Source organism: Panthera uncia, chromosome C2 (genome assembly GCF_023721935.1).
Source record: "Panthera uncia isolate 11264 chromosome C2, Puncia_PCG_1.0, whole genome shotgun sequence".
Taxonomy (NCBI): domain Eukaryota; kingdom Metazoa; phylum Chordata; class Mammalia; order Carnivora; family Felidae; genus Panthera; species Panthera uncia.
The window spans coordinates 123988307-124003667 of NC_064810.1; the positions used below are offsets into that span (position 1 = coordinate 123988307).

The 15361-nt window shown below is 39.2% G+C and overlaps 1 protein-coding gene and 1 pseudogene across 1 annotated transcript in view; one reads left to right on the plus strand and one right to left on the minus strand.

The window, feature by feature from the left end:
- The window catches only part of PCCB (propionyl-CoA carboxylase subunit beta), a 93126-nt gene that overhangs the window by 51529 nt on the left and 26236 nt on the right, over window positions 1-15361 (minus strand). The window contains exon 6 of the mRNA XM_049628791.1: window positions 6157-6267. Coding sequence (XP_049484748.1) covers window positions 6157-6267 — 111 coding nt within the window. The remainder of the gene's footprint in view (window positions 1-6156; window positions 6268-15361) is intronic.
- On the plus strand, window positions 13946-14403 carry LOC125921314 (barrier-to-autointegration factor-like; annotated as a pseudogene).

Consider the following 15361-nt stretch of genomic DNA (forward strand, 5'->3'; position numbering starts at 1 on the left):
CATGCGTTCATGTGTGTGTATGTGTGTGTATATATGTATGTGTATGTGTATATGTATATATATGTATATATATACTATGAAATATTCAGCCATCAAAAAGAATGAAATCTTACTATCTGCAAGAGCTAGAGAGTACAATGCTAAGAGAAATAGAGAAAGACAAACACCATATGATTTTACTCACAGGTGTAAATTTAAGAAACAAAACGAAGAAAAAAAAAAAAAAAGACAAACCAAAACACAGACTCTTAACTATAAAGAACAGATGGTTACCAGAGGAAGGTGGGTGGGGGGATAGGTGAAATAGGTGAAGGGAATTAATAGTACACTCATCATGATGAACAATGAGTAATATAAGGAATTACTGAATCACTGTATTGTATACTGGAAACTAAGATAACACTGTATGTTGACTACACTGGAATTAAAATTTTATTTTATTATTTTGAGAGAGAGAGTGTGTGTGCCTGGGGTAGGGTCATGGGGTGGGGGGAAGGGGTGGGTAGGAGAATCCCAAGCAGGCTCCACACCCAGTGCAGAGCCCAACATGGAGCTCAATCCCACGATGATGAGACAATGAGCTGAACAGAAATCAAGAGTTGGATGCTTAACCAACTGAGCCACCCAGGTACCCCCAGAATTAAAATTTTTTTAAAAAAGGAAATGAAATAAGCACCTCAAAGAGATATTATCTGCACTCCAATGTTCACTGTAGCATTACTACAATAGCCAAGATACAGAAACAACCTAAGTGTCCAAAAACAGATAAATGAAGGAAATAAGAAACGCACATTATTCAGCCATGAGAAAAAAGGAAATCCTGCCAATCTGTGACATGGATGGACCTTGAGAGCATTTCACTCATGGCTTATTATTATTAGCCATGTATAAATGCATATGCTAAATGAAATAAAACCAGAAAGAGACAGACAATGTATGATCTCACCTATGTGTGGAATCTAAAAAGCTGAACTCCTAGGGGTGCCTGGGTGACTCAGTTGGTTAAATGTCTGACTCTTGATTTTGGCTCAGGTCATGATCTCACGGTTTGTGAGATCCCACACTGGACTCTGCACTGACAGCAAAGAGCCTGCTTGGGAATCTCTCTCTTTTTCCTCTCTCGGCCTCTCCCCTGCTCGCTCACCTGAGTGCCCTATCTCTAAATAAATAAATAAACAAACAAATATTCTTTAAAAAGAAGCAAAAAATCTGGATTCCTAGAAACAGAGTAGAATGGTAGTTACCAGCAGCTGGTGACTGGGGGAATGGGGAGGGAGGTGCTGGTGAAAGGTATAAACTTGCAGTTATAAGATGAGTAAATTCTGGAGATGTCACATACGCGCAGAGTGACTCTTACTGTTAATACTGTATTATACACTTCATAATTGCTAGGAGAGTAGATCTTAAATGTTCTCACCATAGAAAAGAAATGGTAATTATCTGAGGTGATGGAGGTGTTAGCTAAGTAACACTACAACGGTAATTATTTTTGCAAAATATAAGTTTATCAAATCAACACTTCATACACCTTAAACTTATACGATGTTATATGTTAATCAACTCTCAATAAATCTGGAAAATAACCACAAAGAAAGAGGGAGAAAGCCATGTAGAATGAACCCCACTATATTCATGCATATATAGTGAATGGAATAGCATGAGATGACAAGGGACACCAAGACAGCCAGAGAGGGGAGAGGAGAGGCCAGGGACAACAGAGTAGAGGCAAAGGGAAAGAATGTTGCTAACACATGGAGGGAAATGCATGCTAAAGATCACTTACAGTGACACAGAAATCACTGATGACCTTTAAAAAAACAGGTTTAGTGGAGTGAGGGGACAGAGCCAAATTGGAATGTGTTAAGGAGAGTGGGAAGATAGGAATAGGGCAATAGCCACAGGGAGATACAGACTAGGGGAGGACTTTTGTCTTAGTTTTTAAGATAAGAAATACCTGAACATGGGTTAGTTCTGATGGGAGGATCCAGTACAAAGGAAGAGGCTGAAAACAGTAGATGAAAGAGAGCAAACAGAAGTCTGGCTACTGAAAAAGTGTGAGGAGTCTTATTACAAAATGTGCATGAATGTAGGGAGAGCGGGAGAGAATGTCCTTAGCCAAAAGAATTGACACCTCTGTTCCTGGCAGGGAGAAGAAGGCTGGGTTAGCTCAGATAGGTATTGTATATATTGACTGAGTGGGCAAAGTATAGGGAATTCTGCTTTGTTCAGGAAGAGAAGTGGTCATCTTCATTTTTAAAACCACCTCTGTTGAACATACAGATTGCTTTCAATCCATCACAAAAAACAGAATATCTGGATCAAAGTTTCGAAACTTGTCAATTCCTACTGCCAAACTACCCTTGAGAAAAAAAGTGTTCCTTATTTACATTCTCTCATTTACATTGTTCTCCTCATACTAGAAGACTAGCTTTTCTCTCCATCCTACTCCAAATCAGTCTTGGAATTTATTTGCTCATTACTGTTAAATGTATTTTATAAAGAAAAACTAATTTTTTAAAAATGTTCTCAAGTTCAAGTATAATGCAAGTTCTTGTATAAATGCAAGTAGGCCTGATTTAAAATTAGAAATATCTTGATAAACCACTAGCCAGTTTGGTCAAAAAGAAAAAGGAAAGGACCCAAATAAATAAAATCAAGAGTGAAAGAGGAGAGATCACAACCAACACAGCAGATATGCAAACAATACTATTGTGAATACTATGAGCAATTATATGCCAATAAAATGGGCAATCTGGAAGAAATGGACAAATTCCTAGAAACATATACACTACCAAAAGTGAAACAGGAAGAAATAGAAAACTTGAACAGACCCATAACCAGTAAAGAAATTGAATTAGAAATCAAAAATCTCCCAAAAAACAAGAGTCCAGGGCCCGATGGCTTTCCAGGGGAATTCTACGAAACATTTAAGGAAGAGTTAACATCTATTCTTTTGAAGCTGTTCCAAAAAATAGAAATGGAAGGAAAACTTCCAAATTCTTTCTATGAAGCCAGCATTACCTTGATTCCAAAACCAGACAGAGACCCCACTAAAAAGGAGAACTATAGACCAATTTCCCTGATGAACACGGATGCAAAAATCCTCAACAAGGTATTAGCCAAATGGCTCCAACAATACATTAAAAAAATTATTCACCAGGACCAAGTGGGATTTATACCTGGGATGCAGGGCTGGTTCAATATCTGCAAAACAATGAACATGATTCATCACATCAATTAAAAAAGGACAAGAACCATATGACCCTCTCAATAGATGCAGAAAAAGCATTTGACAAAATACAGCATCCTTTCTTGATCAAAACCCACAAGAAAGTAGGGATAGAAGGATCATACCTCGAGATCATAAAAGCTGTATATGAACGACCCAACATTAAATCATCCTCAATGAGGAAAAACTGAGAGCTTTCCACCTAAGGTCAGGAACAAGACAGGGATGTCTACTTTCGCCACTGTTATTCAACATAGTGTTGGAAGTCTTAGCCTCTGCAATCAGACAACACAAAGAAATAAAGGGCATCCAAATTAGCCAGGAGGAGGTCAAACTTTCACTCTTCCCATTTGACACAATACTGTATATGGAAAACCCTAAAGATTCCACCAAACAACTGCTAGAACTGATTCATGAATTCAGCAAAGTTGCAGGATATAAAATCAATGCACAGAAATTGGTTTCATTCCTATTCACCAACAATGAAACAACAGAAAGAGAAATCAAGGAATCAATCCCATTTACAATTGCACCAAAACCCATAAAATACCTAGGAATAAATTTAACCAAAGAGGTGAAAACTCTACACACTGAAAACTATAGGAAGCTTATGAAAAAATTGAAGAAGACACCAAAAAATGGAAAAATGTTCCATGCTCCTGGATAGGAAGAACAAATATTGTTAAAATGTAGATACTACCCAAAGCAATCTACACATTCAATGCAATCCCTATCAAAATTAAACCAGCATTTTGCACAGAACTAGAACAAATAATCCTAAAATTTGTATGGAACCAAAAAAGACCCCGAATAGCCAAAGCAATCTTGAAAAAGAAAACCAAAGCAGGAGGCATCACAATCCCGGACTTCAAGCTATACTACAAAGCTGTAACTATCAAGACAGTATGGTACTGACACAAGAAGAGACACTCAGATCAATGGAACAGAAGAGAGAACCCAGAAATGGACCCACAAACGTATGGCCAACTAATCTTTGACAAAGCAGGAAAGAATATCCAATGGAATAAAGACAGTCTCTTCAGCAAGTGGTGCTGGGAAAACTGGACAGCGACATGCAGAAGAATGAACCTGGACCACTTTCTTACACCATACACAAAAATAAACTCAAAATGGATGAAAGACCTAAATGTAAGACAGGAAGCCATCAAAATCCTAGAGGAGAAAGCAGGCAAAAACCTCTCTGACCTTGGCCGCAGCAACTTCTTACTCAACATGTCTCTGGAGGCAAGGGAAACAAAAGCAAAAATGAACTGCTGGGGCCTCATCAAAATAAAAAGCTTCTGCACAGCCAAGAAAACAACCAGCAAAACTAAAAGGTAATCGACAGAATGGGAGAAGATATTTGCAAATGACATATCAGATAAAGGGTTAGGATCCAAAATCTATAAAGAACTTATCAACCTCAACACCCAAAAAACAGATAATCCAGTGAAGAAATGGGCAAAAGACATGAATAGACACTCCTCCAAGGAAGACATCCAGATGGCCAACCGACAAATGAAAAAATGCTCAACATCACCTCATCATCAGGGAAATACAAATCAAAACCACAATGAGATACCACCTCACACCTGTCAGAATGGCTAACATTAACAACTCAGGCAACAACAGATGTTGGTGAGGATGCGGAGAAAGAGATCTCTTTTGCATTGTTGGTGGGAATGCAAGCTAGTGCAGCCACTCTGGAAAATGGTATGGAGGTTCCTCAAAAAACTAAAAATAGAACTACCCTATGACCCAGCAATTGCACTACTAGGTATTTTCCAAGGGATACAGGTGTGCTGTTTCAAAGGGACACATGCACCCCCATGTTTATAGCAACAGTATCAACAATAGCCAAAGCGTGGAAAGAGCTCAGATGTCCATCGATGGATGAATGGATAAAGAAGATGTGGTGTGTGTGTGTGTATATATATATGTGTGTGTGTGTGTGTATATATATATATACATATATATACACACACACACCCCACATATTTATATACATGTATACACACACACACACACACACACACACACACACACACACACACAATGGACTATTACTCGGCAATCAAAAAGAATGAAATCTTGCCATTTGCAACTATGTCGATGGAACTCGAGGGTATTATGCTAAGCAAAATTAGTCCATCAGAGAAAGACAAATATCATATGACTTTACTCATATGAGGGCTTTAAGAGACAAAACAGATGAATATAATGGAAGGGAAACAAAAATAATATAAAAACAGGGAGGGGGACAAAACATAAGAGACTCTTAAATATGGAGAACAAACAGAGGGTTACTGGAGGGGTTGTGGGAGGGGGGATGGGCTAAATGGGTAAGGGGCATTAAGGAATCTACTCCTGAAATCATTGTTGCACTATATGCTAACTAATTTGGATGTAAATTTTAAAAAATAAAATTAAAAATTTTTTTCAAAAAAATAAGTAAAATAAAATTTAAAATATCATTCCATAAAAATTATGTACTAAAGATATACACCTCTCAAAATGAAGTTAGAAATCAGATTTACCATTACCATTATAAACAATATGTAATGAAATGGCAAAAAGCTGAAAAAATAAAGGTAGGACATAAGAAACAACTTCCCAATAGATTACAGGAAAGCCTACTGTGAGAAACTTCTTAAAAGGATTCAGTAAACAATCATCTGTCTGGGCAGATAGGATCCTTTGATTACTTGGAAATCATTTGCATTTCAAATCAACAAGTAAAATCACCCACCAATGAAGTACACAAACACATTCTGCCAAAACCTTCTCTCCACTAACATCTTATCATTACTATGCTGAAAGCCAATGACAATGCAGATAACCCAGATCTAGGTCAGGGATTCTTTTTACTGCAGGTGAGTTACTGAACAACTCTCAAAGGGCAGGAGAAACAGGCCCTTCCTTCTTACCTTTACCATGAACGTAAAGTCTGTTAGAGCTGGGGAATACACGGCCCCACCAGCACATGGGCCCATGATGAGAGAAATCTGAGGGACGACTCCAGATGCCATGACGTTCCTCTGCCAAAAGAGAAAGATAAGGCATCTTGTTACAGAGGTGTTCATTGCACTAACTGCAGAAAAATAAAGGCAATAATAAAATTACATTTGGCTTTTAGTCACAGAAATTCTATCCTGGAGGCAAGAGACCTAATCAGTACAGTTTCTTCCAGAATTATATATGTGCAATTTCTCCACATAACAGATGGGATTATTGGCATATTAATTTCTGGGGCAAATACCCTCTCTCCCCTCCCTGACAGTAGTTTCCCAAAAGCTCCAACAGGACATGAGCTCGGAGTGACTCCCATCAATTTCACCCCAGCCCCAAACACACCTCAAGCCCAGCACCCCTACCTTCACAAAGCTGGCTGAAAAAATGAATGAAAGCCTTAGGCAGGATGTACAAAGCCAACACTTACCGTGGAGCCATGACCTCTAGTTGGAGTCCCTTCACACCAACCACAGAGGGTACCCAGCAGTTAGAAGGCAAGGTTAAGAAGCAGGTGCAAATTTACTCTGTCTTCAATGTCTGCCCACCTCTAGACAGGGTATATGGAGAAAGGGAGGTAGCTGAAGCCAGAAAGTTTCAATGGGGGAAAAGGTATGCAAAGGGCCAAGCCTCAGGCCACCTCTGGGAAAGAAAGGAATGGGACTGAAAGACCCAAGCAAGATGATACTCCAATGACTCCTTGCCCAACTCCCAACTGTTTTCCTTCCCCTCAGCTCCATCAGCATAAGAGAAGCATGTCCACTTTTAGCGATGTCTAGGCTCTGAACCCAATTTTTATAAATCATAGGACATAGCTGAGAACAGCACAAAAAGCCATCTAATAGAGAGGATTCTGGGAAGATGGCAGAGCAGAAAGCACCAGGAATCTGTCTTCACCTAGACAACACCTGGACTGACATAATCTATGTGAAAAAACTTTTTGAAACTCTAGAGTCTATAGAAGGCTTCCAACTCCCAGAGGAAACTTTGGGGAATAAACTGCAGTTAATTTCGGTCAATTTTAGCTCTTAGCACAACAGCAGCTACTCATCCTATGCCCCCTTAGCCACAAGGCAGGCAGCGGTAAACATACTCCTGGAGCAGCTTACACAGAGCTTTCAAAAAGAGCCCAGGTAGACAAAAAGCACTCTGTCCTCCAAATATCACGGATTGCCCACTGCTGAGATTCTGATTACACAAATGTAGTTAGAAAGGACGGTGGCCATTGTGGTTCTACCTCCCTACCTCACTGCTGCAAGCCCCTGTCATTCCAGCTCAACATCCCTAATCATTAGGGAAGTACAAATCATAACTAGAATGAGGTATCACAGGGGCACCTGGGTGGTTCAGGCAGTTAAGTGTCCAACTTTGGCTCAGGTCATGATCTCATGGTTCGTGGGTTCGAGCCCCACATCGAGCTCTGTGCTGTAGTTTAGAGCCTGGAGTCTGCTTCAGATTCTGTGTCTCTCCCTCTCTCTGCCCCTCCCCCACCCACTCACTCACACTCTCTCTCTCAAAAATAAACATTAAAAAGAAAAATTTTTTTAGAAGGTTGTGTTGTAGATACCACAACAGAAACACTGGGATAGCTACTATCAAACAGAAAACAAGTAATGTTGGCAAGGATTTGGAGAAATTGGAACCTTTGCAAACTGCTGGTGGGAATGTAAAATGGTACAGCCACTGTGGAAAACAGCACAGAGGTTCCTCAAAAATTTAAAAATTACCATGTGATCCAGAAATTCCACTTATAGCAATATACCAGAAAGAATGGAAACCAGGGTCTCAAAGACATATTTGTATTGTTTTTTTGTTTTGTTTTTAGAATTTATTCCGTCACTTGAACCAATGTAAGAAACAAATTTTATTTTGAGAGAGATATGTGCATGAGCAGGGGAGGGGGAGGGGGAGGGGGAGGGGGAGAGAGAGAATCTCAAACAAGCTCCACACCCAGCATGGAGATGGTCACCGTAAGGGAGAGAGATGCTTAACTGACTGAGTCACCCAGGCACCCCTCAAAGAGATATTTGTACACCTATATTCATAGCAGCATTACTCACAATAACTGAAACACAGAAGCAACCCACTGCCCATCAATGGATGAATGAATAAACAAAATGTGATATGTACATACAACGGAGTATTATTTAGCCTTAAAAAGAAAAAACTTGCTACAACATGGATAAACACTGAGGACATTATACTAAATAAGCCATTCACAAAGACACAAATAAATACAATATTATTGCACTTATATAAGGTACTTAGTCAAAATCATACTGACAAAGTGGAAGACTGATTACCAGGGACCTGGGGGAGGGAATAACAGGGGAAACTGCTTAAAGGGTATAGAGTTCCAGTTTGGTTTTGTTTGTTTGTTTTTGTAATCTCTATACCCAATGTGGGGCTCGAACTCACAACCCCAAGGATCAAGAATCACATGTTCTTCCAACTGAGCCAGCCAGGCACTCCTAGAGTTCCAGTTTTGCAAGATGAAAAGAGTTACCCAGATGAATACTGGTGACAGTTGCACAACATTATGGATGTATTTACTACCACTGAATGTACACTTAATAATGGTTAAATTGGTAAATTTCAAGTGTATTTTACAACAATAAAAAAAGTTGAAAAAGTTGTCTATACTATGCAAAAAATATCAAGGTACACAGGTAAACTTCCAGCTATGGCAGAGTGAATAGTTTAGAAAACTCTCCTCCAAAACAACAACTATAAAACTGGTAAGAATTATCAAAAACAAACATTTGAAGGCTTAGGAACCCAACCAAATATTAACAACTTGAGAAGTGTTTATTGATTTAAAGTAAAAAAAAAAAAAAAAAAAAAAAAAAAAAAACCTGCTAAACTTGAGCTAAGAGCAGTAGCATTCTTAACTCAGGCTGCTACCACTGCCCAAACCAGCTCAATGTCCTTCAGGGTAAAAGAAAATAATACCAGATGGTAATTAAAATCCACAAGAAGCAAGTAACATCATGTGATTAAATATATAATACTGTATAAATATAGTTCTGTCTTGATACTTTAAAAGATTATATAAAGCCATAATTTTAAATAACTTATAAACCTAGCAGCAAAGTGTTAATAAGAAAACAAAGGGGGGTAAAATGGAGCTATATCAGATCAAAGATCCTATATTTTACCAGAATTAAGTCAGTTTCCATTTGAAGTAGACTGTGATCAATTAAGATACATATTGTAATCCTTAGAGCAAACACCCATTAACTCAACATAGTTTTGTTTTGTTTAAGTCAGAGGAATTAGAAAGGTATACTAAAAATATGTGCGTAACATGGAAGAACTGGAGTGACATCATAGAAGATGCTAGAACAAGAAGTTCTAAGAATCTGCCTCTAACCCACTATTGAGCTAGCAGGAACTGTCTGAATCAACTATTTTGGAACCCTAGAGTGTAGTGGAACCATCCCTCCCCCACCCCTGCAACCCCTTGCAAGGGGATTGGCAGCCTATGTTCCTACTGCAGCTAGCTGGTGTCAGAGTAAGCAATAAGAACCCTGTCCTCCAAAACTCAGTTATGTGTACTGATTACTGATCATGGTTTTTGATCAATATGGGACCAGCAGAGAGGCTGGCAACTGTTTGAACCCTGACAGATTCAAGTAGCTCCCTGGCTGAGATGGGATTTAAAGAGACAGTTTCTCTTCTGGGAGCCAGACTTTTAAGGAAATCTTTGTCAGCTGACGGACTGCCAGAATCGTCAGTGACCACACTAAACATGTAACATATTTTGCAAAAACAGTTCAGAAAGTCACAAATGGATAGATTCAGCCCCCAAGAAGCAAAACTCTGTAGTCTCTAATGAGTGAATTAGATTTCCAACATTACCAGAAATACACATAATTTCCAGTACTCAACAAAGAAATTACCAAACACATAAACAGGCTACTATGGGCCATTCACAGGAAAAAAAAAAAACATTGCTGAGGAAGCTAAAACATTGGAACTGTCAAAGATGTTACAGCAATGGTCTTAAATGGTCAATGCGCTAAAGGAAATCATGAGGGGGGAAGAAAGGGAAATCAGCAAAACAATGACAAAATGAGTATGCCAGTAAAGAGACAGAAATAAAAAGAAACCAAACAGTAATTCCGAAGCTGAAAAGAACAAGACCTGAAATTAAAAGCTTACTAGAAGGGTTCAACAGCAGACTTCAACAAGCAAAAGAAAAATTCAGACAACGTGAAGACACTGAAACTATTCAGTCTAAGGAGCAGCTAGGCAAACAATGAAGAATAATGAACAGCCTAAGGAATCTGTAAGGATGCATGACATGTACCAACATACACATTACAGTTATCTCAGAGGAAGAGGCAAAAGATTTCAAGAAATAATGGCTGAAAACTTCCCAGATTTGATGAAAGATGTGAATATACACATCCAAAAATCTCTGAATTTCCATGCAGATAGGATGAACTCAGATCCACACCAAACTCACATTACATTCAAACTGCTGAAACCTAAACACAAGGAGAGGAATTTGAGGGCAACTAGAGGAAGCAACTTGTCACATACAAGAAATCCTCAATAAAATTAACAGTTTACTTCTCACCAGAAATCATAGAGTCCAGGGGTGCCTCAGTTGCTCAGTCACTAAGCATACAACTTTGATTTAAGCTCAGGTCATTATCTCACAGTTCATGAGTTCAAGCCCTGCATTGGGCTCTATGCTGACAGTGAAGAGCCTGCTAGGGATTCTCTCTCTCCCTCTATCTCTCTGCCCCTCCCCTACTTGTGCTCACTCACTCTCTCTCAAAAATAAATAAACTTAAAAAAAAAAAAAAAAAGAAATCATAGAGTCCAGTGGGATATTATAGTCTCAAAAGGAAAAAGAAAACTGTCAAATATATCCAGCAAAACTATCCTTTCAGAATAAAGGAAAAATTAAGACATTTCCAGACAAAAGCTGAAGGTTGTTTACAGTAGACATACAAGAAATGCTACAGGTCCTTCAGCCTGAAATGAAAGGACCACAGTAAATACCCTGACGTCATGAGAAAAAATAAACACTAGTAAATGTAATTTCCTAAGTAAACATAAAAGGCAGTGTTATTTTGGTACTTTGGTTTGATTTGTAACATCTTCCTTCTTCCTAAGGTATTTAAAAAGCAAATGCACAAAACAAAAATATAAATCTGTTTGGGTACACAACATATAAAAATATAACTTATGGTAACAACATGGAGAAGGAATAGAGATGTATAAAAGCAGAACTTTCACATACTATTGAAGCTAAACTAGTATTATTCAAACAAAATTGCTGTAAATTTAAGGTGATAATTTTAATTCCCTAGGTAATTACTAGGGGAAGAATGATGAAAATGAAAGAAGTGAATCCAAACGGCACACTTAAAAAAATGACACTAAAGATTAATAGAGGAAGTGAGGAACAAAAGAACGTAACACAGAGAATAGGTAAATAGCAGAAATAAAACCTTTATTAGTAATCATATTAAATGTAAATGGATTAAATTCCTCTATTAATATAGATTAGATTTAAATCTAGTTTTTTTTTTTTTTTTCAACGTTTTTTATTTATTTTTGGGACAGAGAGAGACAGAGCATGAACGGGGGAGGGGCAGAGAGAGAGGGAGACACAGAATCGGAAACAGGCTCCAGGCTCCGAGCCATCAGCCCAGAGCCTGACGCGGGGCTCGAACTCACGGACTGCGAGATCGTGACCTGGCTGAAGTCGGACGCTTAACCGACTGCGCCACCCAGGCGCCCCTAAATCTAGTTTTTAAAAAATAAATAAATGCAAGTAAAATAAAAATCTAGTTTTTGATGGTAATATAGGAAAATCCTCAACTCACCCCGTCCCAACACCACAGTGAGTCTACAGCTACATATGGAACAATTTCCTCTAAGGGAAAAAAAAAAAACAAACACACATAAAGGCTAAATGAGTGACAACTACACAGAAGAAAACTACACATAGGCAGATATGAGAGACTGAGGCACACTATCACCATAAACTCCACCCCACCTCTGGCACAGTGTCCCACAACCTAGGAAGGAACTCAAAACCTGGACCTTCTCCCTCAGGAACAAAGAGTTAGAACCCCAAATTGAGAATCCCAAACTTTTAGGATAAACACCTGAGAGATAAGCCCCCAAAACACCTAACTTTTAACTTACCAGGGCTCATGTCCTGAGACCCACAAGACTGAAGCTATCTGGAAAACCACTTTTGAAGGGTGGCTTACACCCTCAAACTCACCCCAAAGCACAACTCAAAGGCAGCAAATTGCACCCAGACTTACAGTGAAGGTGGCTCACATGCTTATATAAAAGCATCAGCCTGAGAGGCAAACGTACACACACACACACACACACACACACACACACACACATATCTAGGAGCCTGCCTGAACACTCAACAGGAATGGAGGCTGAGGGGACACCATCCTTGTGGTCTCTTTGCCATGCTCCAGAACACCGGCATCTCCCAGAAGGCAGCTCTTGAATACACCTGGTGCCCCAATTTTTGCAGGGGCCATCTAGGGGACCGCTCTTGCTTACTTGGTTCTGGAGGCCAGAGGACCTTACATTCCTGGTCTCATGGGACTGTAATAATTGGTGTGACCCAGAAAGGAGCTCACACCATTGAGGACCCTAATTTCTGTGACTGTTTCTACGGGACACCTCTACATCACCTGACTCTGATGGCCAGTAGGACTTAGACTCCGAGGATCTGCAGGACTGTAACCAAGGAGAAAAAGCTCTTAAACAGCCATAACCTACAATGCACTACAAGGAGCAATAGACCCAGGAACTGTCTGTGAAGGAGGACTGTTAGTTCATCATCATGACTGCAGTTGTAGGGCAGACTTTTTTAGTTAGGGATGTATCTTGGGGCCAACTGTAATCCTTTCCAGAGACCTCAAAGGGCAGGCAGTATCTTTGCACTCAACCTCTAACAGGCTCCAGTTTACCACTGTCCCCTGGAGGAGAGCTTTTACACGTTTACTAATCCTTCTCAAACTCCTCCAAAAAAAAGAAGAGAGGGGAATTCTTCCAGACTCATTTTACAAGATCAGAATTACCCTGATAGCAAAACCAAAGATGACAGAAAAAAAGAATTACAGACCAATACTCTTGATAAACACAGATGCAAAAACACTCAAAATATTAACAAACCTGATTCAACAATACATTAAAAATATATACCATGATCAAAGTGGGATTTATTCAAGGGATACAAGCTTGGTTTAACATCTACAGTCAGTCACCAGCATATACCACATTAACAAAATGAAGAATAAAAATCATGATCATCGGAACAGAGGCAGAAAAATTTTGACATTTGATAAAATTCAACACCCATTTAAGATAAAATCTCTCAACAAAACAGGTATACAGAGAACATACCTCAACATAATAAAGGCCACGTATAACAAGCCAACAGCTAACATCATACTGAACGGTGAAAAGCTAAAATCAATTCCTCTTAGATCAGCAACAAGAAAGATGCCCATTCTCACCATTTTTATGCAACATAGTACTAAAGTCCTAACCAGAGCAAGTAGTTATACATACACACACACACACACACACACACCCCATCCTAATTGGAAATAAAACTATTTGCAAATGACATATTTTATATAGATATAGATATATAGATAAAGATATAAACACTCAACCCTCTAGTGGGTCAAGGTATCAGTGGGAGCAGCCGAGTGGTAGAAGGAGCCATTACAGAAGCTGAAGTTGCCTATTAAGCTGATCAAGATGACAACCTCCCAAAAGCACAGAGACTTTGTGACAGAGCCCATGGGGGAAAAGCCAGTGGGGAGCCAGCAGAGACTGGTGAAGTCTTGGGCAATAAGCTGGAGAAAAGGGGCTTTGACAAGGCCTATGTGGTCCTTGGCCAGTTTCTCATGCTAAGGAAAGATGAAGATCTCTTCCAAGAATGGCTAAAGGACACATGCAGTGCCAAGGCCAGACAGTCCCAGGACTGCTTAGGTGCCTTCAAGAGTGGTGTGACACCTTATTGTGAGGCTCTCTGGGGAACACCCAGCCCCAAGGCCCAGCATTGAGTCTCAGAGTTTACAGCCATGTAGGGACTCCTCCCCTGTCCTCTACAAAGGAAGAGATTTCTGTTGTACTCAACCTCTGCTGTACTTCAAAATCTTTTGGAAGTTCTCTCCCCCTCCGGAAATTCTCCCTCTTGCATGAGTCTTGCTTTTCCTTCCCCTGCCAGTTTCATGTCAACAATTCTCAGCCTCTTCCAGTGGATTCCTGGCCCCTCCCAGACCTCCCACTCCGACCTCCACCTCTGGTCTGTTTTATGTTCTTCGGCTCCTTTCTTAGCAGAACAGTCACTGTCCTTAAAAAGTTTTTTAAATCAATAAAATCAGTGGCCTTCAAAAAAACAATAAATAAATCCTAAAACTGAAAGGTTCTACCAAAAAACACTATTAGAATAAATTCAGTAAAGTTGCAGGACACAAAAATCTGCTGCATCTCTACACATTAATAGGTATTAGAAAAAATAACAATAATCCCATTTACAATTACATCAATAAAAAATAAAATACCTGGGCACCTGAGTGGCTCAGTTGGTTGAGCATCTGACTTCAGTTTAGGTCATGATCTCGTGGCTCCTGAGTTCAAGCCCCATGTTGGACTCTGTGCTAAAAGCTCAGAGCCTGAGCCTGCTTTGTATTCTGTGTCTCCCTTTCTCTCTGCCCCTCTCTTACTCATGTGTGCATGCTTTCTCTCTCTCTCTCAAAAATAAACATTAAAAAAATAATAAAATACCCAAGAATAAATTTAACCAAGGATCTATATGCTGAAGCCTCAAAACATTAATAGAAGAAACTGATGAAAACACAAATGGAAAGATATTCTATAGTTATAGATGGAAAGAACAAATTGCCCATACTACCCAAAAGCAATATGTACATTCAGTGCAATCCCTTATCAAAATTCCAATGGCACTTTTTTTAGAAACAAAAACAAAGAATCCTAAAATTTCTATGAAACTTTAAAAGATCCAAAATAGGGCACCAAAACCCATAAAATACCTAGGAATAAATCTAACCAAAGAAGTAAAAAATCTACACACTGAAAACTATAGGAAGC